We start from the raw sequence: 27,020 nt of genomic DNA on the forward strand, positions 1-27,020 counted from the left end.
ATTAGCAGTTCGAAAAACAATGGAAAGAAGATATTATTATGTTTATTTCCACCAGTTTTAAGATCAAAAGGTTGTCAAATACAATTCCATTATTAATCTTTCTATGAAAGTGACTATTATAATATAGTTGTAATCTTTTCGGGAACGATACCATTACACGCATACCTTAAACGAACAAGAATAGTATCTTCTGCAGAAAAGTACTAACATTGTTGTAATGTTGTGGCGGAAGTCAGTTGATGGAGATGTAGTTATGTCACATTTGTGACTAATCTCGTGTTTTCGCCATGAGAAAGCTAGGTTAGTTAATCATAACTTCGCACCAGCTTAAAGAACAGTTCCCCTATACTTGCTGACAAGCACGTGGTACCGCTCCTTGAAATCGTTGCACTTAACCACGTTTAATTGCCTCAAGTCAAGTGGCAACATGTTCAAAATCGTTCCATTACAAATATGCGCGCTTTTTGTTTAAATTGATTAAATCGTTAAGTTGGTACTTTGGCACCCATTGTATGTGTACATCTGTCATCAAGCACAAAGGCGCACCCTTAAAATCGAAATCGGCACAGTTGCACAAGTATGAATCTTGTTCGGCATTTTGAGACACCTGATGCTAAATGATGATGTTCGGTGATGATTGTCCATAATCATGCTATTAAAGACCTAACCCTAATTGGCATCCATCCATTACTAGTATTTCATAATGCACCTTTTAAACTTTGCTTAGTTAATTATATGTCATGTTATAATGCTGGAGAGCCCTGTAGTTAAATTCCCATTAAGCTGATTGCGAATGGTGTACATTGTTCACCGCGAAATATTTGTTACTGTGTATGCTCTTATATATGACGCAATCAAATGCATCTAATACAACAGTATGACAGTTTCGATCAAGAAAACGGCACAATGCAAAATGGAATCGTCCTAGGGTACATTTCTGTATTCTGATTTTGTTTAGGGTACATGTCTGTATACAGAAACGTACCTGGGGTACACATCTGTAGTACCCATGCTGACAACGACCCCTTCAGCCCAAATCCCCCCCAGCCAATCAACTTCTGAGCCAATTAGCCAGGACAGGGTATTCATCATCTTTTCACTGGAAATTATGAAAATGAAATTTCATTTATGTAGACTATTATGAACTGATCTTATAGATAGGAATGCATTTTACTAGACAAGTGGACTGGTGGCATGAAGTCATGGACTGCAAAACAAATTCCTCTTTTTCTATTTACAGGAAACGAGCAGTAATGCTCAAGTACCATGAAGACACTTATACAGCACAGTTGGGTCTGTTCTTTCACAGAGTTGTATATCAGTGATGACCTTGCTCGAAGGAAATTCTGGATGTTTTTCACAAATTAGAACATAGATGACAAGGACATCATGTCGGAAGAGAGTTTAAGGGAATCAATTCTTTATCAAAGTTCTCAAGATCATGATGATCAGGAAGATGGTGGAATTGGCAGACTGGACAACACTGCTGGTGAGTGCAGATATAAAGTAACAGGTTTATGTCATGTACATCATGATGATTACAATTTGTATACATGGCTTTATTAGTAGCATACCCTCTTCTAGGGGTGTAACAATGAAGCAATAACAGTACTGTATCCTGTTGCAAAACCATGATACAGTACATCCGTTTATGGCTCTATCTCAAAGTATTACATCACAAGTTATTGACCAAGTTAAACCCTCTAGGAGCTTCAGTATGTTGTGTACTGGAGAAGTACTTAAAAGATCGTGTGTACAGCTACTACCCCTGGATACTAACTCTGGCTACTCTTCTCCTCCTCAGCATCCGACCTGCTGGAGCAGCAGCAGGCGATGGAGCAGGCACGACTCCTGACACGGTTCCGGGAGCTGCGTCAGTGGCAGCTGCAGCAGCAGGAGCAGTTGATGCAGCAACAGAAGACTCAGCTGGAGGGACTGAGGCAGGAACAGCTGAAGGTGCAGACTCTGCTGCACAGGGAGAGAGAGATACAGTGGGGCGGAGGGAAAGGTGAGGCAATGTTGTGGGTGGAGGGAGGGAAAGGTGAGGCGATGTTGTGGGTGGAAGGAGGGACAGGCGAGGTGATGTTGTGGGTGGAGGGAGGGACAGGTGAGGTGATGTTGTGTGAGTGAGGTGCAGTGGGCTGGGGAGGGAAAGGTGAGGCAATGTTGTGGGTGGAGGGAGGGAAAGGTGAGGCAATGTTGTGGGTGGAGGGAGGGACAGGTGAGGTGATGTTGTGTGAGTGAGGTGCAGTGGGCTGGGGAGGGAAAGGTGAGGCAATGTTGTGGGCGGAGGGAGGGAAAGGTGAGGCAATGTTGTGGATGGGGGAGGGACAGGTGAGGTGATGTGGGTGGGGGGGAGGGACAGGTGAGGTGATGTTATGTGGGCAGTGAGCTGGAGAGGAAAGGTGAGGCAAGTGTTGTGGGTGGAGGGAGGGACAGGTGAGGCGATGTTGTGGGCAGAGGGAGGGACAGGTGAGGCAATGATGTTGGCGGAAAGAGGTACAGGTTGTGAGATTGACATGTGATTTTGTTTGCTTATTTAATGCCAAATTCAGCAATATTCCAGCTCTGATGACGAACTTCTTTGCAGCAGATAATTTAGTACATGACAGAGTAATGATCTAGCCATAAGTCAGTTTGACCACCCTATTTCGTCATCTCCTACAATCAATATAGTTTGCTGAAGACCTATCTTATATTTAATCTGGTTTCCCCACAGGAACAGACAAAGTGGTCAAAGATGTAATGAGATCTAGATTAAGTTAATGGGTATGTGGGGCAGCGGGCTAGCCTAGTAGTTAAATTGTTTTGGGTTCGATTCTCCACATAGGTGCAATGTGTAAAGCCTATTTCTTGTGTCCCGACCGTGATATTGCTGGAATGTTGCTAAAAGCAGCATAAAACTAAACTCACTCACTAATGGGTACGCATTGAGCTAGAGACACAGTTGACGAGAATGAAGTGGGATGGAGATTATGTTGATAAGGATGCAGTTGCGTATTGCAGAGGTTAATTTGACAGGTTTGTAGTAGAGTGAGGATTGAAGGAGAACCAGGGGGAAGAAAAAATACCATGAGGAAGAAGAGAGAGTGAGCAGAGGCCCAGATAAGCTGCGTATCCGGGTAAAATACGCATATAAAATTTCCAATAACACATTGAAAAATAATTGTTGCGTACCAATTACGTATTTAAAATGTTAGATACGCAGAAAAGTTAAAAACAAATGCGTACAGAATATATTTATAAAATCGCTTGCGTATTGAAAAGGCATCGATAGCTATCAAGTTGTACTGTTAGTATAGGACAAGTGTTGTACTGTCAGTATAGGATGAGTGATTTTTTATGAAATCATTTCCATTATATTTAAGTTGGTTTTGATTAGGTATGACAATATAATTGACATAAGGCAGAACATACCTGCTTAGTAAACTTACTCAGTCACATAATACTTAGGTGAGTAAAATGACTGAAATACGCACATATTTGAAAGCAGTGGGTAACGGAAAATGAAATACCCACTCAACATTCATAATACCCATTCCCCAAAAATACAGTGGGTACAGTACCCACTTGAGCTAAATCTTATCTGGAGCTCTGGTGAGGATTTTTAAACGATAAAAGAAACTCAAATGCTTTATTATTTACATACTCATGATAGTGAATCATGATAACAGTAAGTCCCATAGTATCCATAACTTGTTGACCCCCTCCAGACAGAAGGATATATTCCAGCTTCACCTCTCTTATAGTGATACGTCAGCAAGGTAACACACCTACGAAGACCCCGCCCGTCGGCACCCACCTCTCCCTGCCAACAAGGACCTGATGACTGCCCTGATGTCAGTAGTCGGGAGCCAAGACCCGCTAGCTGTCACATTAGACCAGTCTGTGTCTCAGGTAACTTGTAGCTGAGCAAGTTGCATTCAGTGCCATGATTTAGCCACTGTAAGACTGGGTTGTTGTTTTATAAATAAACCTGTGATTTTGGAAATCAGTTGTTTGGCAATAGCTTCATGTTTACTCCCTTCTGGAAATGCAACCGAGTGTTGTCAATGGTCTCTTGTTTCTGTGTTACTTTTAGTATTAATGTAGACAATATTTTAATACAGTGCCAACAACAACTTCTATTTTGTGGTTGACTTTGTTGAGTTTAACCATTGACAACAGATCCAGGTGAACTGATTCTATGTTTGTGTTATTCCTGGGAGAAACTGGTTAATTGCTCGAAACATTTTACTAACTTGATATACATCATAAATTTGAACAAAAAGACAATAGCATTTGGTGGTATTTGACTGCAAGTTTGACCAAGTTTACTCCCTCTTCAAGCATGTTAAGGTGTGAGCCAAACAAAAGACTTTGATTGAGTGAGTGAAGACTTGATTGTAAAGGTTGTTTTCTCTGCACAAGCAGTCCAAGTCATCTCTCCCCATGCCGGTGCTGTATGGATCTCCGACGCCGATGTTAGATGACACCAGCACCAACCCAGAGTTGTTCAGCAACCCGGAGTCTCGCCCAGACTACCAGAGAGACATCGACACTGTGGATGAGGGAGTGTGTCCCATTCCTGACACTGCCTCTGAGATAAGTGATGGATCTTATTTGCCTCATGGTCAAAAGAAAAACTTTATAAGGAGTCAACCCTTCCTCGGCGACCTGGCTTCTGACACAGCTTCAGTAAGGAGTGACGGATCATACATCCCTCCCAAACAGTTTATGCAGCGGAATGGTAACACTATGCCCATGCAGATGCCGTTGTCGCCTGATGCAGCATCCCTGTTGCAGACTCTGCTTCAGACAACCAAAGCAGACACGTTGAAACAGATGCTGGGTCTCGTCCCTCCTGAACGCGTCATGATTCCAGATCAGCCACAAGGGATGAGGCACAGAGTTGTGGATAGTGATCTTGGTCCGGATGTGAACAGGAACTGCTCTCACGATTATGTGGATGGTGGAACAGGGTTCCTGGCGGCAGAGGAACAATATCACAAATACGACCGCCACCATAATGGGTCTCGTCATCAGTTAGAAAGGCATGGAGAGGACAGTGGTGGTCAACACAGGCGGAGTGCGGAGTACAGACATACCAGTCAAGGGGAGAGAGACTTGGTCAGGTTCAGCCTGACATGGACAGGCTGCTAAGGGACACACAAGTTGAAGGTCACTGGAATCATAGGAATGGGAAACAGCTTGATGATGTGGTAGAGGAAGACAGTTTAATGGAACTGGAAGAAGCAGACATCACTGTTCAAGAGGTCCAGGTGAGGTTACATCACGTGCAGTTTGTTTGTTATTGCTGTTTAGATTTTTTGTAACTAATTTTGATTTTTATGTATAAAACAGCTAAACCTAAGAGGCAACCAAATGGATTGTGTCTAACATATCTGATTGTGTGTCAAACAAAAAACAAATTCATCATGATGTATTGAGGTTCAGTGTAGCAACTTTATCATTGACTGTCAACTGATGTGAAAAGCTCTCATATTTGAAACATTAGTCATCTTACAAATCAGTTGGACATCAATAAACTTACTATCCAAGGCATCTACTGACTTGGCATGCTAAAGTTGATGGTTGTTAGACCCTTTGTGGTTAGAATAGAACCAATGCAAGTTAAAGAAGGTGGATGAGTGGATCAGATGGTGAGACAAAGTGTGTTGGTTGATACTGAGTCACTGTATCCAACACTGGACATTGCTCATAATGTCAGTCCCCGGTTTATCTGGTCCATTTACCATGTTTACAACCGGTATGTAATAGTACAATACTGATAATGTGTTGTACCCAGATGAGAAATGTATGACATGCCTGTGTACATGAATTGAAGGACAATTTGATTTGTGTGATCCTATACTTAATTCCATCAGGCGGTGGGGTGGCCCAGTGGTTAAAGCATTTGCTTTTCACGCCCTAAACCCGGGTTTGATTCCCCACATGGGTACAGTGTGTGAAGCCCATTTCTGGTGTCCCCTTCCGTGATATTGCTGGAATGTTGCTTAAAGCGGCGTAAAACCCAACTCACTCACTCACTTAATTCCATCACATCTTGTAACACCTTTTTTGTTCACTGTGTTGGCCAGGAGGTGAAGGTGCTTGGTATTGATGACAGGCCCATCAAGCCAGGCTTGGCAGGTCAGTATTGTATTGACAATTGTATTGAAAACTATACTCTGTATACTTATGCCCCTTTATCCAAACCTCACACGGATGACCCAGTTGTCTGTGACGTGAGAATTTGCTTTGCACACTTTTATTTGTTTGTTTATTGTTTAACACCACACCCAACACTATTCCACCTAATCAAGTTTGGACCAGTGATCAACAGCATGAGCATTGATCTCCACAGTTGGGTTAGGAGAGTTACTTCTCTTGGACAGAACAGAAACCCATTGTTGTTACATCTGTCAGCACCATACCCACTGGCCTTACCAGGGTTTTACACAGACTTATAAAAATTGGAGTCATGGTGACTCACAATATTTATTTTTGGGAGTCATTTTCAATATTTGGGAGTCATGAATTTTTTTATATTTCTTGTGTTAATCATTCTTAGTATGTAACAGTCTATGTCACACCACACATGACACTACAGCATTGTACACACACAAACATACAGGACACTGTCACATAGTTACTGGAAAAATCTGACAGCTCTGTAACATACATACTACATACATACAATATCATTTGTATAGCTTATCAATATCCATTTTATTGAACTCAGCTGCTGAGGGGCTTTGTTTAGCCAAGCTTGACCCACTGGATGTCAATCTCAACAGCACATCGTATTGTCAATCTCAACTCCCCTGGGAGCATACAACCCTTGCAGCCACTAGGCGTAACCGAAGTTATTGTGGCATTAACACTGATATATTTGAATACTATTGAAAGAGGTGTTAAATCAAACACACTCCCCTCCTTACATGTGTTGTCGTTTCTCACACTCACGTAGTTTGTTATGTCCAGGGGAGTTATTCCATGCCTCTGTAAAGATACAGATTAAAATTGGTCTTGAACAACTCATACTTACTGTAACTGGTATCTTGCTGACCTTTGTTGATGCATGTTATTGTGTCAGAATTTCATAGATTCATGCTCCTGCTGTTGATCACTAGATTGTTCATCCAGACTTGATTATTTACAGGTCGCTGTCATACATCTGGAATATTGCTTAGTGCAGCTTTTAACATCACAGTTTGCTGGAATGGGCTATCCATTGCTAACAATTTTGCCAGTACACTTACTCATGACAGAGGGCCACATGTAGCTATTACTCTGACCCAGAGACCTTGTATTGGGCTTAAACCATCCAGTACTGACAGGCTGTGATATGGGTCAGTACTATTGCAAGTGCCGTTTATCCCAGTTGATTGAGTCCTTGATAACATAACATGTTCTGTCTACAGGCAAGAAGACGTTTGACCAGTTGTTGGAGGAACAGATGAAGGAAGAGGAGGAGAGGGTAGGTGAATGGATTGGGGTGGATGGGATGGTAGGAGGTGGTGGAGGAGGCTGGGTAGATGGACAGGGTGAGAGGGGAGGTGGTTGAAAACAGGGAGGCTGTGTGGATGGGATGGTAGGAGGTGGTGGAGGGGGCTGGGTAGATGGATGGGGTGAGAGGGTAGGTGAATGGATTGGGAGGCTGTGCAGATGGAATGGGTAGGAGAGGTGGTGGAGTGGGAAGGGGCTGGGTAGATGGACAGGGTGAGAGGGGAGATGGAGTTGAAACAGGGAGGCTGTGTAGATGGGGTGGGGCAGGAGGAGGTGGTGGAGGAGGCTGGGGGATGGACAGGGTGAGAGGGAGGTGGTTGGATTGGGGAGGCTGTGTGGGATGGGGTGGTAGAGGTGGTGGTGGGAGGCTGGGTAGATGGGTGGGGTGAGAGGGGAGGTGGATGGATTAGGGGAGGCTGTGTGGATGGGATGGTAGGAGGTGGTGGGGTTGGTGTGAGGGATTAGGCTGGTTTATGTGAGATGAATGAAGGGTGAGAGAGGAGATGGTTGGAGAGGAGGATGTGTGAATAGGGTGTGTAGGAAAGATATGGTGTGTGCATTTGAGTTTGGGATATGGGTGAGGGTAGATGAATGAATGGGTGAGGAGGAGATGGTTGGAGAGGAGGATGTGTGGTTGGGAGGGTTTGTATATGGGTGAGGGTAGATGAATGAAGAGAGAGGAGATGGATGGAGGGGAGGATGTGTGAAGGAGAGTGTGGTTGGAGAGGGATGGTGTTGGGAGGGTTTGGTATATGGGTGAGGGTAGATGAATGAAGGAGAAAGGAGATGAGGAGATGTTGGAGTGAAGGAGTGTGTGGAGAAGATGTGTGGGTTGGAGGGGGTTCAGTATATGGGTTGAGGGTAGATGGATGAATGGGAAAACCGTGTGGACAGGTAGGGCAGTGGGTTTAGATGGATCTGGAAAAGAGGAGAGGGTAGGTTGATGGGAAGTAAGGGTGTGGGGAAAGGTAGAGTAGTTAGATTTTGGAAAGGGTGTTTTGATGGAGGCAGGTAGGTGGATTAGGGTTTCTCACACAACCAACCATAGTTTGTTAGGTCCAGGGGAGTTATTTCATGGCCCTGTAAAGATAAAGATTAGAATTGGTCTTGAACAACTCATACTTATTGTAACTGGCGACTAAGGGGAGACTTGCTGACCTTTGTTGATGCAGAATTTCATAGATAGGATAGGGGAGGAGAGGTTGATGGAGAGGGTAGGTTTATAGGGGAGGGTAGGATGGGGAAATGGGAATCAAGTGGTCAGTGGACACATTCACACTTTGCAACAAAGTCCTCCAAGGACTGAGTAGGGGACTGTACATATTCATAAACGGGGGTCAAGATGGTCGGTTGACATGAAATTGTACATTGTCAGGGTTTTCCCAAATACATCATGCTTGTCTTCATCAAGTATGGTTTTGGTATGCACAGTGTCTGCAGTAACTGGCGAAGAACAAGAACATCAACAGAACCATTTCTCAGGATGCCACCCTGTTGTGTTTCAGCTAAGAGCAGGTGCATATGATTCCCCCAGTGCCAGGAGGAAGCCGTTTCTACGCAAAGGTCATGGTTTGGCCAGGTTCGGCCCTGGTAACAAAAGGGCTGCCCCTAGAAAACCTGTGACCACTGAGAAAACCCTTGACAACAAACCATCTGCCAACACCGAGGCAAAGCCTATCAGTAAAGTAGTAAGTGTCTTATAGTAGATGATTTTGTGGGGGGCATTGCCAACTGTCATCATTTCTTCTTTAACTCATACGAACAATGTGTCAAAATTCACAAAGACTGAATATTTATGGATACAAGTGAGAGTGGGTCATGTTTCAGTTTTATAATGTCTGCTATGAACAAGACAACATCTTGTTTACAACTGGTAAGAAGACTATTTTTGGCGTTAGAACTTTCAAATTGAGACCCCCACCACAATATTGCTGGAATATTGCTAAAAGCGGCATAAAACCATACTCGATCACTCACTCAAATTGAGACACTCTAGTTGCCATGTTCAAGTATTTACTTGTCATCCTCAAGATGAAGCTATTCCTGTTCCTTGGCTGGAAAGCTGTCAAAGCTGTGTGAAACCTAACTATGTTGCACATGTTGATGTTTATTAAATAATGAAAATCCCACATGACAGAGGTAATTGACAGCAACTTCATCCATGTTTCAGGGGAAAGTCAGCAAGGCTGCTCCCAAACCAAAGAAGTCCGCAAATGTTCCTTCTCACAAGGTCAGCAAGGAGCAGCAATCTAGTCAGACAAATGGACCAAAGAAGGAAGCGTCTCCCAAAAGGACCACAGCCAGAGTCTCGCCACGTCGCTCTCCAAAAATCAAGACGGTGTCACACCGTGACTCCCCACCAGATGTAAGGAGGGAGACAGACCCACCTGGGATGAAGAAGGTTGACCTGGCAGAAGAAGCTGGGCAGTTTGATGATGACGCTTCATTTGTGGGGAAAATCAGGAAAATTGAAGAAAACAAGAAGGTATCCTCCCTCAGCTGTGTAATCTGTCTACTAATCTATTATACCAGAGAGCAGTCAGCAGAGATGCCAGTTATTATGGATCTCTGTTGATGTTATCATTGGTCTAAACTGATGTTGTCATGGATCTCTACTGATGTTGATGGGTCTCTACTGATGTCATGGGTCTCTACTGATGTTGTCATGGGTCTCTACTGATGTTGACATGGGTCTCTACTGATGTTGTCATTGGTCTCTACTGATGTTGTCATTGGTCTCTACTGATGTTGTCATGGGTCTCTACTGATGTTGTCATGGGTCTCTACTGATGTTGTCATGGGTCTCTACTGATGTTGTCGTGGGTCTCTACTGATGTTGTTGTGGGTCTCTACTGATGTTGTCATTGGTCTCTACTGATGTTGTCATTGGTCTCTACTGATGTCATGGGTCTGTACTGATGTTGTCATTGGTCTCTACTGATGTCATGGCTGTTTGTGGTTGTTGTCATGTCTGTCGCCTGATGTTGTCATGGGTGTGGGCTGATGTTGTCATAGGTGTCTCGCCTGATGTCATGTGTGTGGGCTGATGTTGTCATGGGCGTTGCCTGATGTTGTCATGGGTGTCACCTGATGTTGTCTTGTGTGTGGGCTGATGTTGTCATGGGTGTCTGCTGATGTCATGGTTGTTGCCTACTGTTGTCATGGGTGTGGGCTGATGTCATGGGTGTCTGCTGATGTTGTCATGGGTGTCTGCTGATGTCATGGGTGTTGCCTACTGTTGTCATTGGTGTGGGCTGATGTCATGGGTGTCTGCTGATGTTGTCATGGGTGTCTGCTGATGTCATGGGTGTCTGCTGATGTCATGGGTGTTGCCTAATGTTGTCATGAGTGTGGGCTGATGTCATGGGTGTAGGCTGATGTTATCATGGGTGTAGGCTGATGTTATCATGGGTGTCGGCTGATGTTGTCATGGGTGTCACCTGATGTCATGGGTGTCACCTGATGTTGTCATGGGTGTGGGCTGATGTTGTCTTGGGTGTGGGCTGATGTTGTCATGGGTGTGGGCTGATGTTGTCATGGGTGTCACCTGATGTTGTCATGGGTGTGGGCTGATGTTGTCATTGGTGTCGGCTGATGTTGTCATGGGTTTCACGTGAAGTTGTCATGGGTGTGGGCTGACGTTGTCATGGCTGTCGGCTGATGTTGTCATGGGTGTCACCTGATGTCATGGGTGTCGGCTGATGTTGTCTTGGTTTCACCTGATGTTGTCATGGGTGTGGGCTGATGTTGTCATGTGTTGGCTGATGTTGTCATGTGTGGGGGGCTGATGGTGTCATGTGTGTGAGCAGATGTCGTTCGTGTGTGGGCTGATGTTGTAATGTGCTGATGTTGTCATGGGTGTGGACAGATGTTGTCATGTGTTGATGTTGTCATGTCTATCTGCTGATGTTGTCGTGACTGTTGGCTGATGTTGTCATGTATGTCTGCTAATCTCACAGGTGGAAGAAGATGAGCTGGAGGTGTTTGAGCTTCTGGAGGATTTCGCTGACAACGTCTCCTTCTGCAGCAACTCCTCTGTGGTGTCACGGCTGCTGCAGAAGGGCCGTGAAGAACACAAGGTAAGACGTTCATTCTGCATTGTTACAGGTTGCTGTTGTTAATCTACAGAGTCACCTCCTCTTCCTTTTCCCCCACAAACATGTGTCTTTTTCAAATTCCAATTGTGTAATATATGACTCTTTGACGAACTGACTTTCTTGCAGGTAAATGTGAAAAATGTCAAGGCTGTTATTGAAGCTAAGAAGTATGAGAAGGAGAAGCTAACTGGACATGGTACCAACAGTGGATCAAGGAAACCTCAGCTCCCTGCAGACACTGAGATGTCCCCCAAGGGGAGAGACACGTCACTGATAGACGGGGTGGACCTCGACACTTCCTCCGACACCCTCACAGACTCCTCATCCTCCACGGAGTCTTCAGACGAGGAGTATGAGAAGGTCAAGGTCACACCCACGAAGAAGACCGATGTGAGATCTAGTGAAGTGAATCAGTCATATGAGGCATTATTTGATCAAAGTCAAAAGGAAGGATTTGTGTTTGTGAACAATAAAAACAGCGATAGTGACGCTTTTAGATCATCTGATTCAGAAATACGGACTTCAGTGCCTTTGTCTCCAACCAAATCATTGACTCGCAAAATCGCTGTTAAAGATGCTAGGCTTGGCGACTCCAGCGAGATGCAGTCTATTCTGGAGAGACTGGCAGCCGGGAACGAGGGAGTGTCGAAAGGGCCGGACGTACACGTAGGGGTCATGACAGATCCCAGAAGGTCTCGGGACCAGGTGATAGTGAATCAGATGTTTCATGGTGACCCCATTGGTGGTGGTCCCCAGACCAAAAGCTCAAGCAGCAGTGAGGATAGTACCGAAGAAGACGATAGTGACACTAGCATTACCCAGGTCAAAGGTCAGAAGTCACATGATCCAGAGGTGGAGGACACCTCCATGTTTGATGATGAGGCTGAGTGGGCAGTTTCAGCTCCACAAACACAGGTGGCCATTTTGGGTAAGGCTTCTGCAAAATTATTAACACAACTTCAGTGGTAGAATCGGGAATCATTTTTGTGGAAGCCTTTGATGGCTGAGTGGGTTAGATTGCTGACTTTGTGTGCTGGTGATTGGTTGCCTGACTCTTGAGATGTTTGGTTTTAATCCTGAATGACGCGACCCTTAAAAGTACAAGAATCTCTACTTTACTACGAAATCATAATCCAATATATAACATATGCTATGTTTTTTTATGCATAGATGCTGAGTCGGCGAATCAGGAGGCTGACAAGTCGACGCCACCTACATCCCGACTGGTTGCGCGACTGTTCCCCAAACTAAAGAACACGAACCAGGTGAAACAGGCAGAGAAACACCAACAGGTAGGCAGTCTGAGGTCGTATTTATAGGTCATGGTCTTCACATTTGATACTGACCACACACTGTCAGTAATTCCAGTTTTCTGTCAATCTCCAGTGAATACATAGAGCTCATTTGCAATGTAGTCACTATTTTTAACCAGCAAATCAAAACAGCTGTTGATCCTGACCAATGAACACTCAGATTACTTGACACAAATGTGAACCCGTGTGTTTCAGGAACAGCAGAAGCTGCAGGCAGCTGCCAAGGCAGCGCTAGGTGATGGGGTGCAGTCCAAGATTCTTCGGGATAAACTGTCTGAGCTCGACAAGGAGATCGAGAAATTCCGTAACGAAAACGCTGGTCTTGAAAAGTTGCGGAAAGACAGAGAGGAGGTGAGTGTTTGCTAGTTGGCACGTTACTTTTATATAGCTGGTTGCCATGGTTTCAGATCATCCTCGACATATCACAATTGATATACAGACTACTACGTTTGTAACCCATGATCGTGAATCCCTGTTTTCCCAAATTGTGTCCCTTGGTTTGCTAACACTATGCCTTAGCTTATTGCTTTCATCAAACGCTAAAATATCTGCGACCTTTTGGCTTTCCTTCTCTATGAAGCTGACACACCCTGATGCAACTGTGTGGCTCAAAGAGATATTCTTTTCAAGCAGACATTTATGACAATTTGAGGTATAATAGCCTGGATTGAGGATGATCCACCCTGTGTTCCAGTTGTTGGGCAAGTTGCGACAGGAGATCTGTGATTTTGAGAAGGAGAAGGACTTGGAGGTGAAGAGCCTGGAAGAGTTCCGTGCCCAGGAGATTAAAAAGCTCAAGTAGGTGTTTGGTTTTCATTTTTTTCTGGAATATCCATCAATGAGGAAACACTACTTAAAGGTCACATAAACCCTAGGGGTAAAAATACATAAATCACTAACTGGCATCGTTATAAATGAAACCCCGCCATTAAAACTACTCATTTCGACCTTTAATTGACTTAAATCGACCTTTTGACAACAGTGCACAATTTCACCCGCGAACTAAATTTCAACCAATCAGAGCGGCGCGACTCTGTGACGCCATATGAGGAATAGCTTTGAGGGCCGATGCAGAATTCATCTACATTTTAGGGGGTAAATTATCTTGTTTACAGGCTTGTATAAACCTGAAATCGTGACAATTGTTGTGGAAAATGAAAGCTATATGTTCTCACAATCTACTGGCATTTAATTTTGTCTCCTGCTTTGCCTAGTTTCCGAAGTTACAACTTGTTTTCATAGACGCTTCTGTCACAATTGATTGGTGTCGTTAGGCCCCTATTTGTATAATGACTGATCCAAATTGATCCCATTTCTGTGTTTTTTACCTCGATATTTAATCATGTCATGTAAAAATCTGTTTGTATTCTCAAAACAGTGTCGGCCCATAAGTTTTCACATGCAATACAGCAATTAATACTCCCTTGTTGTAACCCGTGTTAGGTGGTATAAACCTACACATGTTATTTGTCATCATTCACTTGATGGTCAGTTAATGAATTTATAACAGGTATAATTAGTGGTAACACACTTAGATTACCCGACAAAGGTTCCCATTTGGCATTTCTTGTGTCTGGAGTAAATATTCAACATTATAAACATCGATCAAAGGATTAACCGATAACACGCTGATTGATTAATTACTTTTATCTTACACAGCGGAATTGTCAAAAGGTAGTGTTTATGTATGTAGATTTACTAATCTATACTGAATACACTCTGCCGTGGTCGGTGTTCATGAAAAACAACGCCCTTCTTTCAAAGGATTAACCGCAATACATTGATTGATTGCCCATTATTGGCTAACTAAATTACTGTTTTAATGAAAGGCGGACATTATGCAATTAGTTGCCAGGTGTGCTATCTTGGGTGACCAATGAGACTATACACCAATACCTGAAAAGATTTATCACTTTTTCAGATATTAAACTGTTAAAAGACACATCATTTGGAACAGTTTTGTGGATATTGATGGATACATTCCTCAAACAAGGTAATGGCCTGATATTGTTCCTATAACTTTAATCTGTTTTAATTTTAATATTTGCATTTTGTTTTTTATTCATTTGTCGTAGCATTCAACAGAATCATTGTTTTCGCGTGAAGTGTAATGAGACAGACAACATACACTAGGGTGTGTGTGCTAATTATGATTCACATTGGCAAACTATAAAATGTCTAGATATTACAGTTCTGTTATAAATTCACTATAAGTATCAGCAGATCGTCAGCTTTTATTTAGTTTCAAAATGCATAAAAGTATGATAATAAACTAATTAGGATTATAAGACCAAATATAAAGACGCATTACTGACTAGTATCTACATACTGGTGAGTGGACATTAACCATGTGAATGTAGCAAGAAATTTATCGCAGTATTGTGACTTCGACCCCACCTCGCCTGTGGAAGAAATCGCTATGTTATAAGTTGTGTCATGCAAAATCCTTTTGGTTATGATTCCAATACATATTTAACTATTTAGTAGAAAGTAGTTTTGATTTTCTAACTTGATGAAAACAAACTATAATCTCATTAATTCTAACAGACTTTACGATTTTCAAAAATGGCGCTCTGTCGGGAACATCCGCCAGTCTGTGGATAAATGCTATTTAGGTTTGTTTTCACCGAAGTTACAAAATCAAAACTACTTTCTACTGGTAGTAAAATATGTATTTTATTGATGGCCAATAGGATTTTGCATGACATAGCGTGATAACATAACAATTTCTCTCCTGGCAGCGCAGGTGGGTGTCAATATAATACTACTTACAATATTATTGTTACTTCGACCACAACCTCACTCGAGGAAGAAATCGCTATGTTACAAGTTGTGTTATGGAAAATCTTTATGGTCATCAATCATATACATATTTTACTATAACTAGTAAGTAGTTTTGATTCTTTAACTTCCGCGGAAGCTTATCTGAACACAAGTAAGATATCGCTTCAGGCTTCCACAACGCCGCTTCGCGACTCACAAACATAACCCATTTAGCAATTTAACCGCGGGTCCTGTGGAAATCTGTGCATGGTGACACCATCACCCGACCCCTAGGAGCAATTGACGACAAAGCAACGATTCGCATGTCGCCGCTCATGTCGAGAAATCATCAAATGATGAGAGCGCATACACACTTTCTATACAACTAACTGAAAATCGCTCCTCATATGACGCCACTGCAGTGCTCTGGCGACAGAGTTACGTGAACCTGTCTGTGGTTTTCTGCATGGCTTAGAGGGAAGCAGGCTTAATTTTTGGCCACTTTTAATCGCCGGGTATTAATTAACCACAAGTTTTAAAGAATAAATTTGGTGTTCCGCGATAAGACTAACCACAAATCTTTCATATGTAATGGTTAAAAGAGTAACAAAAAACAAAGTTTAGTGGTTCTTTAACATTCAGTGTGGTGTGTGTGAGTCAATACATTCAGTGGGTGTGTGTGAGTCAATACATTCAGTGGGTGTGTGTGAGTCAATACATTCAGTGGGTGTGTGTGAGTCAATACATTCAGTGGGTGTGTGTGAGTCAATACATTCAGTGGGTGTGTGTGAGTCAATACATTCAGTGGGTGTGTTGTCTGCTGCAGTTGTCGGAGCTGCAGGACGAGATGAAGAAGAAGGAAGCGAGGTGGACGTCGGCAAACAACCGTCTGCGTCAGCGTGGAGGTAGTGGAGATGGAGAACCAAGAGCTGAAGGAGGAGGAGGTCAAGTTGCTGAGATGGAAGCGGAGTGGTGACGCCAAGAGATGATGCAGCGGGAGACATGATGCTTTGAAGAAGGTAGGTGGGCCCTAGCGGAATGTTGCCCGGTACATCCACTAGGGGAGTGAGTGGTTTTACATGATGCTTTGAAACAGTGCAGTGGTGGACACAGAAGGTAGGTAAGCCCTAACAGGAATGTTGCGGTACATCCACTAGGGAGTGAGTGGTTTTACATGATGCTTTGAAACAGTGCAGTGGTGGACACAGAAGGTAGGTCGCCCCTAACAGGGGATGTTGCCGCACGTCCACTAGAGGGAGTGAGTGGTTTTACATGATGCTTTGAAACAGTGCAGTGGTGGACACAGAAGGTAGGTCGCCCTAACAGGGAATGTTGCCGGTACGTCCACTAGGGGAGTGAGTGGTTTTACATGATGCTTTGGAACAGTGCAGTGGTGGACACAGAAGGTAGGTCGCCCTAAGGGGATGTTGCGGTACGTCCACTAGGGGAGTGAGTGGTTTTACATGATGCTTTGAAACAGTGCAGTGGTGGACACAGAAGGTAGGTCGCCCTAACAGGGATGTTGCCGGTACGTCCACTAGGGGAGTGAGTGGTTTTACATGATGCTTTGGAACAGTGCAGTGGTGGACACAGAACGTAGGTCGCCCTAACAGGGGATGTTGCTGGTACGTCCACTAGGGGAGTGAGTGGTTTTAGATGATGCTTTGAAACAGTGCAGTGGTGGACACAGAAGGTAGGTCGCCCTAACAGGGGTTGTTGCCAGTACGTCCACTAGGGAGTGAGTGGTTTTACATGATGCTTTGAAACAGTGCAGTGGTGGACACAGAAGGTAGGTCAGCCCTAACAGGGATGTTGCCGATGCGTCCACTAGGGGAGTGAGTGGTTTTACATGATGCTTTGGAACAGTGCAGTGGTGGACACAGAACGTGGAATTAAGCCCTAACAGGGGGATGTTGCTGGTGCGTCCACTAGGTGAGTGGTTTTAGATGATGCTTTGAAACAGTGCAGTGGTGGACACAGAAAGTAGGTCGCCCTAACAGGGGTTGTTGCCAGTACGTCCACTAGGGAGTGAGTGGTTTTACATGATGCTTTGAAACAGTGCAGTGGTGGACACAGAAGGTAGGTCGCCCTAACAGGGGGATGTTGCCAGCAGTTCCTCTGAGGAAGGGAGTGGTTAACTTGATACCTTGAAACACGGCAGTGGTGTGGGTTGTACGTGTATACCATAGGTATGGGTATAGTGAAACGGAACCAGGCCATGATTCATTTGCTTGTGCAAAAAACATCCAGTAGATGAAGTATTGACTGTGTTGTTCAGTGGCTAGAATTAGGCAGTGTTGTGGGTGAGGTCTGTGTGTAGTATTTCACGCTGATCTCTAAATGCCACAAATGCCAGTCATCTGATGTTGGTCAATGGAAATTGTTGCTTGTTGTCAGAATGGCGTCCAAAAGAGTTTCCCACGGAGCAGCACTCCAACAGAGGACAAGGAGAGGGGTTTCAATAGTGCAGCCAACGTCAGCCATGGTCAGTTATGCAACAATCTGTATTCAGTGGTTGTAGGAATCGTAGTTGAGCAGAGAGAGTACATTCCCATTATCATGTAACATACGACCTACCAATCGCAGATTATATAGTCCGTTTGGCTCAAAATCAGACCGATGAATTGCAATCTAACTGGAAAACTAATAAACATAAACTACTCAATGAATGCTGATCATAATGAAACATCGACTATAGGTCCAGCATGAATTATTGTTAATAAGACGTTTTCAACATTAATTCATGAGGAACATTCTGTTACATTTTGCTTTTTGCAGGGCAGGGACTGAAGTCCTAGATACTAGGAGTCAGCCGTCAAGTCACTTCCCTCCAAACATGGTCACCCATCCAAGGACTCTCTAAAATGCGTGACCAGGAATCTGGCACACCCTGAATCTTTGGTGTTGTTCTTTTTCTTTTCACATTTGTTATTTACCAAATAACCTCAATGAATGGAAATGAGCTGGACGAAATATCTCCATCAACATTTAACTTCAACTGATCTGTCATTATAATAATGCGAGAAGACTGACCTGCTCTATGCACATGCTCAAAACACTAAATTCACAAGCCACCATGAAGCTCTAGAAGGTTAATAGTCACATGAATTATCCCACCACCCATTCACTGCTGGGTGAACATAACTTGTGTTAGTTCAGGTGATGAAGGTTCCAAACATGGTCACCCATGAAGCCCAAGAAACTACAGCTGATCTGTCGAACAAAGTATCATTGTGGAAAGTCCTGTGATGAAGGTGTATAAGGTGCTGGTACTTGAAAGGTGTATAAGGTTTACTTTATGTTTCTAAGCAGTTCATAATATGATGTCATTCCAGATCTTCAAGTCAGTCCCCCGATGATGACACCAGCTCTGTCGGTGCCGTTGTCAACCTTCCTCGGAAACAAACCACCAAGTTCTCGTCAGAGAATCCTGCTATCGACAAGGGTGACCGAGAATATGAGGAGACCCAGTACCCAGACGGGAAGGTCAGTCATGATGCTAAGTAATGTAGTATGTGATATGGGAAATTCTTCCTGCACATGCCAGAATACGTTCTGCTCACTTTGGGCTGTAGCGCAGTCCAGATAATGCTTTCAATGTTGTGAATAGCAAATTAGCCATCATGAGACATCAGTTCAAACAGCTTAGAAATAGGATCAATGTTGTTTTTTACTTTTCCACAGTACTGGTGTAATTACTTGTTCTCAGACCTGTGAATATTGATCTTAAGAGGCGACTAACGGGATCGGGTGGTCAGGCTCGCTGACTTGGTTCACACGTCATCGGTTCCCAATTGCGCAGATCAATGCTCATGTTGTTGATCACTGGATTGTCTGTTCCAGACTCGATTATTTACAGACCTCTGCCATATAGCTGGAATATTGCTGAGTGTGGTGTAAAACTTAACACACTCACTTGTTCTCAGAGTTTGTAGCTGGGAGCTTGAATGTGATATGCATGTGTACTTTGTCAGTTATATTCATTTGCAATTTGTATCTTTAAGGTCTGGTTTAGAATTATACTCCTGCGTCCTTCCAGTCAGTGAGGACCATCATCTCTAGATTTTCACTTCTATTAAGTAGTCTCTGGCAAATATACTGGCATAAAATTCGAAGGCAGATAAAAAGCCATGCTACTCAGAACCCTCAGTCTAGTAAAAGTTCGCAGGTTAAATAAGCTCAGCCAACAAAAGCCTCTATCGAAAGATCATTGCTCATGATATCAATCACTGGATTGTCTCATCCACGCTTGATATGTTAGAGGTTGGCATCATATAGAACATCACTGAGTATGGACTAATCTCACAATATATCGTGTGCATGAATCAGTGAGCCTATGTCAGATGTTCTGATAGTTATGGTCTACTCTGTGTCCCCAGGTGGAGAGAATGTACAGTAATGGGGCCCGGGAAATACTTTTTGCCAACGGAACAAGGAAGGAGATCTCATCAGATGGCCAGTCAATCATAGTGTCCTTCTTTAATGGCGACATTAAACAGATCTTCCCAGACCAACGAGTGGTGAGTGGCAGTTTGTAGCCAGGTACTCTCATTGTACACACCCCATACAGTACGATGACACCACACAGACCACATTTTAGAAATTGGACACCTTATTTTTTGTGTTCAGTATATAAAGGAAGTTATTGATGCTGATGGATCCAGAAATGAAATGCGAGGAAGTAAGACCCCTGCCCCCATCCGTTCACACATCTTACATATTAGTTTGTCATGGTAGTTTGTTTACGTCAGGACTTGTGTACAGAGTGTGCGTCTCTATTTGGAAATTCTTTGATCCATTTCTGCTTTGTCGTGGAATATAAACTAACATAGTGTGGTTCCTCTCCAAACTATTGAGAACCCATGTAGTCAGCTGCTGAAAGGAGGATCTCTAGAATCAAATTTATATATTTTTAAGGTGATTGTATACTTGTATTTCTGTTGTTTTAGGTGTATTTCTACGCTGATGCTCAGACCACCCACACAACTTACCCTGATGGCCTGGAGATCCTGCAGTTTCAGAAGTAAGCTACACCAACATTGTGTTGTCAGTTGTCATTATGTGTTGTCAGTTGTCATTATGTGTTGTCAGTTGTCATCATGAATTGTCAGTGGTCATGTATTGTCAGTGGTCATTGTGTGTTGTCAGCTGTCATTATGTGTTGTCATTGTGTGTTGTCAGCTGTCATTATCAGTTGTCATTATTTGTTGTCAGTTGTCATTGTGTGTTGTCAGTTGTCATTATGTGTTGTCAGCTGTCATTATGTGTTGTCAGCTGTCATTATCAGTTATCATTATTTCTTGTCAGTTGTCATTGTGTGTTGTCAGTTGTCATTGTGTGTTGTCAGTTGTCATTATGTGTTGTCAGCTGTCATTATCAGTTATCATTATTTCTTGTCAGTTGTCATTGTGTGTTGTCAGTTGTCATTATGTGTTGTCAGCTGTCATTATCTGTTGTCATTATTTGTTGTCAGTTGTCATTGTGTGTTGTCAGTTGTCATTATCTGTTGTCATTATGTGTTGTCAGTTGTCATTATGTGTTGTCAGTTGTCATTGTGTGTTGTCAGTTGTCATTATGTGTTGTCAGCTGTCATTATCTGTTGTCATTATTTGTTGTCAGTTGTCATTATGTGTTGTCAGCTGTCATTATCTGTTGTCATTATGTGTTGTCAGTTGTCATTATCTGTTGTCAGTTGTCATTATGTGTTGTCAGTTGTCATTATCTGTTGTCAGTTGTCATTATGTGTTGTCAGTTGTCATTATGTGTTGTCAGTTGTCATTATGTGTTGTCAGTTGTCATTATCTGTTGTCAGTTGCCATTATCTGTTGTCAGTTGTCATTATCTGTTGTCAGTTGTCATGTGTTGTCAGTTGTCATAATGTGTTGTCAGTTGTCATTATCTGTTGTCAGTTGTCATTATCTGTTGTCATTTGTGTTGTCAGTTGTCATAATGTGTTGTCAGTTGTCATTATGTGTTGTCAGTTGTCATTATGTCGTTGTCATTATGTGTTGTCAGCTGTCATTATCTGTTGTCATTATGTGTTGTCAGTTGTCATTATGTGTTGTCAGTTGTCATTATGTGTTGTCAGTTGTCATTATCTGTTGTCAGTCTGTTGTCATGTGTGTTGTCATTATCTGTTTGTCAGTTGTCATTATCTGTTGTCAGTTGTGATTATCTGTTGTCATTATGTGTTGTCAGTTGTCATTATCTGTTGTCATTATGTGTTGTCAGTTGTCATTATGTGTTGTCAGTTGTCATTATGTGTTGTCAGTTGTCATTATCTGTTGTCAGTTGTCATTATCTGTTGTCATTATGTGTTGTCAGTTGTCATTATGTGTTGTCAGCTGTCATTATGTGTTGTCAGCTGTCATTATCTGTTGTCATTATGTGTTGTCAACTGTCATTATCTGTGGTCAGTTGCCATTAAGTGTTGTCAGTTGTCATTATGTGTTGTCAGTTGTCATTATGTGTTGTCAGTTGTCATTATGGGTTGTCATTATGTGTTGTCAGTTGTCATTATGTGTTGTCATTATGTGTTGTCAGTTGTCATTATGGGTTGTCATTATGGGTTGTTAGTTGTCATTATGGGTTGTCAGTTGTCATTATGGGTTGTCATTATGTGTTGTCAGTTGTCATTATGTGTTGTCAGTTGTCATTGTGTGTTGTCAGCTGTCATTATCTGTTGTCAGTTGTCATTATCTGTTGTCAGTTGTCATTGTGTATTGTCAGTTGTCATTGTGTGTTGTCAGCTGTCATTATCAGTTGTCATTGTGTGTTGTCAGTTGTCATTGTGTGTTGTGATTATGTGTTGTCAGTTGTCATTATCGTGTTGTCAGTTGTCATTGTGTGTTGTCAGTTGTCACTATGTATTGTCAGTTGTCATTGCCTGTTGTCAGCTGTCATTATGTGTTGTCAGCTGTCATTGTGTGTTGTCAGTTGTCATTATGTGTTGTCAGTTGTCATTATGTGTTGTCAGCTGTCATTATGTGTTGTCAGCTGTCATTATCAGTTGTCATTGTGTGTTGTCAGCTGTCATTATGAGTTGTCATTATGTGTTGTCAGTTGTCATTGTGTGTTGTCAGTTGTCATTATGTGTTGTCAGTTGTCATTATGTGTTGTGATTATGTGTTGTCAGTTGTCATGTGCTGTCAGTTGTCATGTGTTGCAGGTCGTATTAAGTATCAAATGTCTGGAAATGTCATTTGGGACTGACGATGATACTGTGTGGGCTCAAAAGTAACAATTTAGGGCATATTTTAGAATGGGCAATTTCAAGTTTCAGAGTTTTGTATTATTTCTATGAAACTGTCCAATTAGATATTCTTTTATCAGTGATAAGGTCATCTTACATCACCCAAAAAGACTTGAAAGTTATAAAATGTGTAAAAAGTTGTAGGCTATGTCTGATTCAAAATGCCCTCCTTCTTATAACCATAGCAACCAGATAGAGAAGCACTACCCAGATGGCACGAAGGAGATCACATTCCCAGACCAGACCATCAAGTATCTGTTTCCGAATGGGTCGAGGAGAGCATCTTCCCTGATGGCACCGTGATCCGCGTGGAAGACTGGAGACAAGACCATGGAGTTTCCGAATGGTCAGCGAGAAATACACACTGAGGCGTTCAAGGTATGTCAGACTCTTAGGGTGACACAGTAGGACATCTGAGGAGGACCATTCATGTATTCTATCTTGTCCTTGGTGGTTAAGTTGTTTGAGTTGCTGTACTTCCGTGCACAGAGTTATGTCCCTTAGGTGAACCAGAAACCGTGGATTATAAGTTTAGCACAGTGCTTGGGGTTTCACCAAAATTGTAGCCATGGTGAACTGGATCACTGTGGTGTTTCAAGCCTACATCTTATGATGTATTGCACAGCTGATATTTACCTGTATTGGTCGCTGAACACCAACCTTTCATGTCCATCTGTGAAGATTGTCAACGTGTTTGGTGTTAGATAGAGAATGAGGACTGTATAAATCCTGTCTGACAGGATGTGTGATTCTGTGTAGTTCTGTATTGTACAGGCATTTCATCCTATGTACAGCATTCTTTGGTGTCTCCTTTGTGACCTAAGGGTGGTGGAGTAGACACGTGATTTCAAGCGGTCGCTTGTCACACTGAAGACCTGGGTTCAGTTCCCCTATGGGTACAATATGTGTGGCCCATTTCTGGTGTCCCCAGCTGTGATATTGCTTGAATATTGCTAAAAGCAGCATAAAGCTCACCTTAGCGACTTTGTTTGAAATATACTTCTGTTCGGTAGGAGGTATGTACCCAGTAGAAGATGGTATTGTAAGTGTTAACCTGTATAGCATCTCACAGGCTCCTTGGGTTAAATCATCCTCAGGGAGCCTAGGATAGCATCTGAGTGCAATATGATCCGCTGTGTGGGATGATTAGATCTGTGATGGTCTAACCATATTTGCGCAGTTATTAATGGAAAGGGTGCCATAAAGGTTTATTATAGATAATTCTATAAAACAATAACCTGTGCCTATTGTTTCAGAGGAGGGAATATCCAGATGGCACAGTGAAGACTGTGTACCCTGACGGCCGCCAGGAGACTCGGTACTCTACAGGGAGGATACGGCTCAAGGACAAGGACGGGAACGTCATCATGGATCGGATGTGTTGACAGCAGCGTCACCGTACATCATGTTCCTGGTGGTTTTATATGAGGTGCCATATTCAGGTGGTTAAAGACTTGGGTTCGATTCCGCACAGGTACAATGTGTGGAGCTCATTTGCTATCCCCTGCCATGATATTGCTGGAATATCGCTACAAGTGACATAAAACAGTACTCTCTTCCTGATGATGTACAGGACTGCTGTGACAAGTTAGTGATGTCCTTTAATACAACTGCAGTTGCTATGGTTACTAGAGTTGTCATCATCACTCAGCTGATGTGGAATGTATTGTGATAACATTGGACAAGTGAATGGATGAAGTGACTCCTTGCATCACAATGGACTGAAACGTTTAGCTGTGGTATACATCAGCCTTGTATTTGTACACCATCCTTTTGTCTTGTGGAACTTGTTGAAGCCAGGTGCCCATCCAAACATAGTCTGTTTGTGTACCTTCTTTGTACCTATTGGATGTGATGGACAAGACAAAGATGCCTCCACCAAGATAATTCTGGTGTTTACGAGTATCTATTGGATCTGATGGACAAAACAAACTTGCCTCCACCAAGATAGGTCTTGTGTTTATCTTTTGGATCTGATGGACAAAACAAACTTGCCTCCGCCAAGATAGGTCTAGTGTCTATCTATTGGGTCTGATGGACAAAACAAACTTGCCTCTGCCAAGATAGGTCTGGTATCCATCTATTGGATCTGATGGACAAAACAAACTTGTTTCCACCAAGTTAGGTCTGGGGTTTATCTTTTGGATCTGATGGACAACTCAAAGGTGCCTCCACCACAATAAATCTGGTGTTTATGTCTACTGGATCTCATGGACAATACAAAGGTGCCTCCACCAAGATATAAGCCTTTGTGTCAAGTAGAGCTTATGGACAACGCAGATGCCTGTTCCATTTTCCTTTCTGACCATGACAAGTGAAGTGCTTCATGACATTTGAAACATGACAGTTTCAGTTACAGATAGAATATAGTTGCCAGCTCCATCAAGTTTTGAGCTAGTACATGTGTGGAACTGTTATCTGATTATTGCCAGGAGCACATGGACGCCAGGCCTGGGTGAATGAGTGAAACATGTTAACGTGTTTTAGTTTTCTATAGCCTCCTTTACATGGGGCATGTAAAACTTTAAGATCACAAAAGAAATATTTATGTCGGGTGCCTGATGTCTGTGATATTCCTAGGTCACAAATATTTTGCCAATGTGTAAGCATCTTAACCTCTTAGTGATTGACTTTACTTCCTCATTGGAGGACTCAAACTCTGCTGTTTTTGAAGTTGCAGCATTTTACTTATGAAAAGGTTCTGCATTTCATTATGGAGGTATTATCAGAAAGGCAAGAATTTTATGGATGTCAACTTCTTTATTGTGATCGACACGATGTTTCGGAGTATATTCTTACTCCTTCATCAGGTGAAATGAAGACATTTATTGAGGAAGGACTTGCTTCAGGAGAATATATAGAAATGTTGACAAAATAAAAAATGTCTGAAGATGATTTGTTAAACATTTGGTGCATGTTTTGGTGATCTTTCACTGCAAAACCATGACATTGTCACAATTCAATTAAACACGAAAGTATACTTCTAAAAAAAATTCAAGAACACTCAATATTGCTGTAGTTACTAAAGAACATATCATGTCTTTAACATCTTTTGTGTATAACAGATTTTTTTATTTGGGATTACACTTTCTTAGTAAAGTACAAATTCTAGTACTTTAGTCCCATCCGAGATTCGTACCCACACCCTCAGAGTAAGGCACCTAATTGCCAGCTTACAAAGTCAGCCATCTAACCCACTGCAACTTCCTCTTGTGGTGATTAGTTGCACGATCTGAGGGTGTGGGTTCAAATTCCTGAGGGGACTCACCCTAACAAAAGAACTAGACTTTGTTCTTTACTAAGAAAGTGTAATCCCAAATATAACATATGCAACATTTGACCACTTTCTAAATGGCATTTTGTAATCATATCTTTAGAGCAGTGAATCATACTGAAAAATCTGTTAAGTTCTGTGAGCCAAAAGAACCCAAACCCTCCAGTATCTGTGCTTATCAGGTGGACATTTGTTTTCCTTCCTTGAATTAGCACCAAGTTAAAAATTATGAATTTTAGACCATATCCTACACGTGGGTTTTACCATCATGGACATCAAGTTACCTTTTTATCACATTGTTTCTTAGTCATGAAATGTAACACAAAGAAAAGTAGCTTTGATCTTTGGTAATATTAACAGGCTGTTACACATGCACAATTTTACGCCACAGATTTTCAGTGAAGTAGATCCAAAACCATCAAATGGATTCAGATTTATTTTAATAGTCTATGAAAATGGAATATCAGATGAATTGGGTAATTTCATGTATCAAATCTTTCAGGTTAAGGATCGTGTTGCAGTTTATCTAAATGAAAGAAGTACCATGAAATGTCATTTTTCTAAGAACCTTTTACAGATTTAATAGAACATGTAACTCTTCTTCCTTAATCTTTATACTGAAGCAATCTGTCTCTTCTGTAGATTTGTGTATTTTAAGATGTAAAAGCATTTATGATGTGATATAGTTGTGCTCTGCCTCACGCAGCTGATAAATTGTACAGATCTCCACAAGTGCCTTGCAGCCAGTGTTATATACAATCTTCAAGATGAATAAAGGAATGAAATTAAAACGATTGTTTCTTCTTGAGATTGATTCAGCAAAGTTCACA

General features: G+C 42.4%; 1 protein-coding gene across 1 annotated transcript; it reads left to right on the forward strand.

The window, feature by feature from the left end:
- Positions 1–214: 214 nt before the first annotated feature.
- Positions 215–26,981, forward strand: LOC124263982 (centromere protein J-like). Its single transcript, XM_046698717.1, is given in 27 exon segments — positions 215–300; positions 1,241–1,489; positions 1,805–2,107; positions 3,782–3,897; positions 4,414–4,917; positions 5,016–5,261; positions 6,081–6,132; positions 7,407–7,462; positions 8,997–9,179; positions 9,662–9,976; positions 11,451–11,570; positions 11,715–12,516; positions 12,759–12,880; positions 13,097–13,252; positions 13,596–13,699; positions 16,307–16,316; positions 16,491–16,558; positions 16,560–16,636; positions 17,434–17,453; positions 18,062–18,149; positions 18,993–19,150; positions 20,044–20,184; positions 20,614–20,687; positions 23,102–23,184; positions 23,187–23,226; positions 23,228–23,294; positions 24,173–26,981. Coding segments are annotated over 26 exon segments (4,134 nt in total). The 5' UTR covers positions 215–300; positions 1,241–1,389; the 3' UTR covers positions 24,302–26,981.
- The last annotated feature ends 39 nt before the right edge of the window (positions 26,982–27,020 follow it).

Source organism: Haliotis rubra, unplaced genomic scaffold (assembly GCF_003918875.1).
Source record: "Haliotis rubra isolate DU_JTF1 unplaced genomic scaffold, ASM391887v1 Scf1201, whole genome shotgun sequence".
Lineage (NCBI taxonomy): Eukaryota > Metazoa > Mollusca > Gastropoda > Lepetellida > Haliotidae > Haliotis > Haliotis rubra.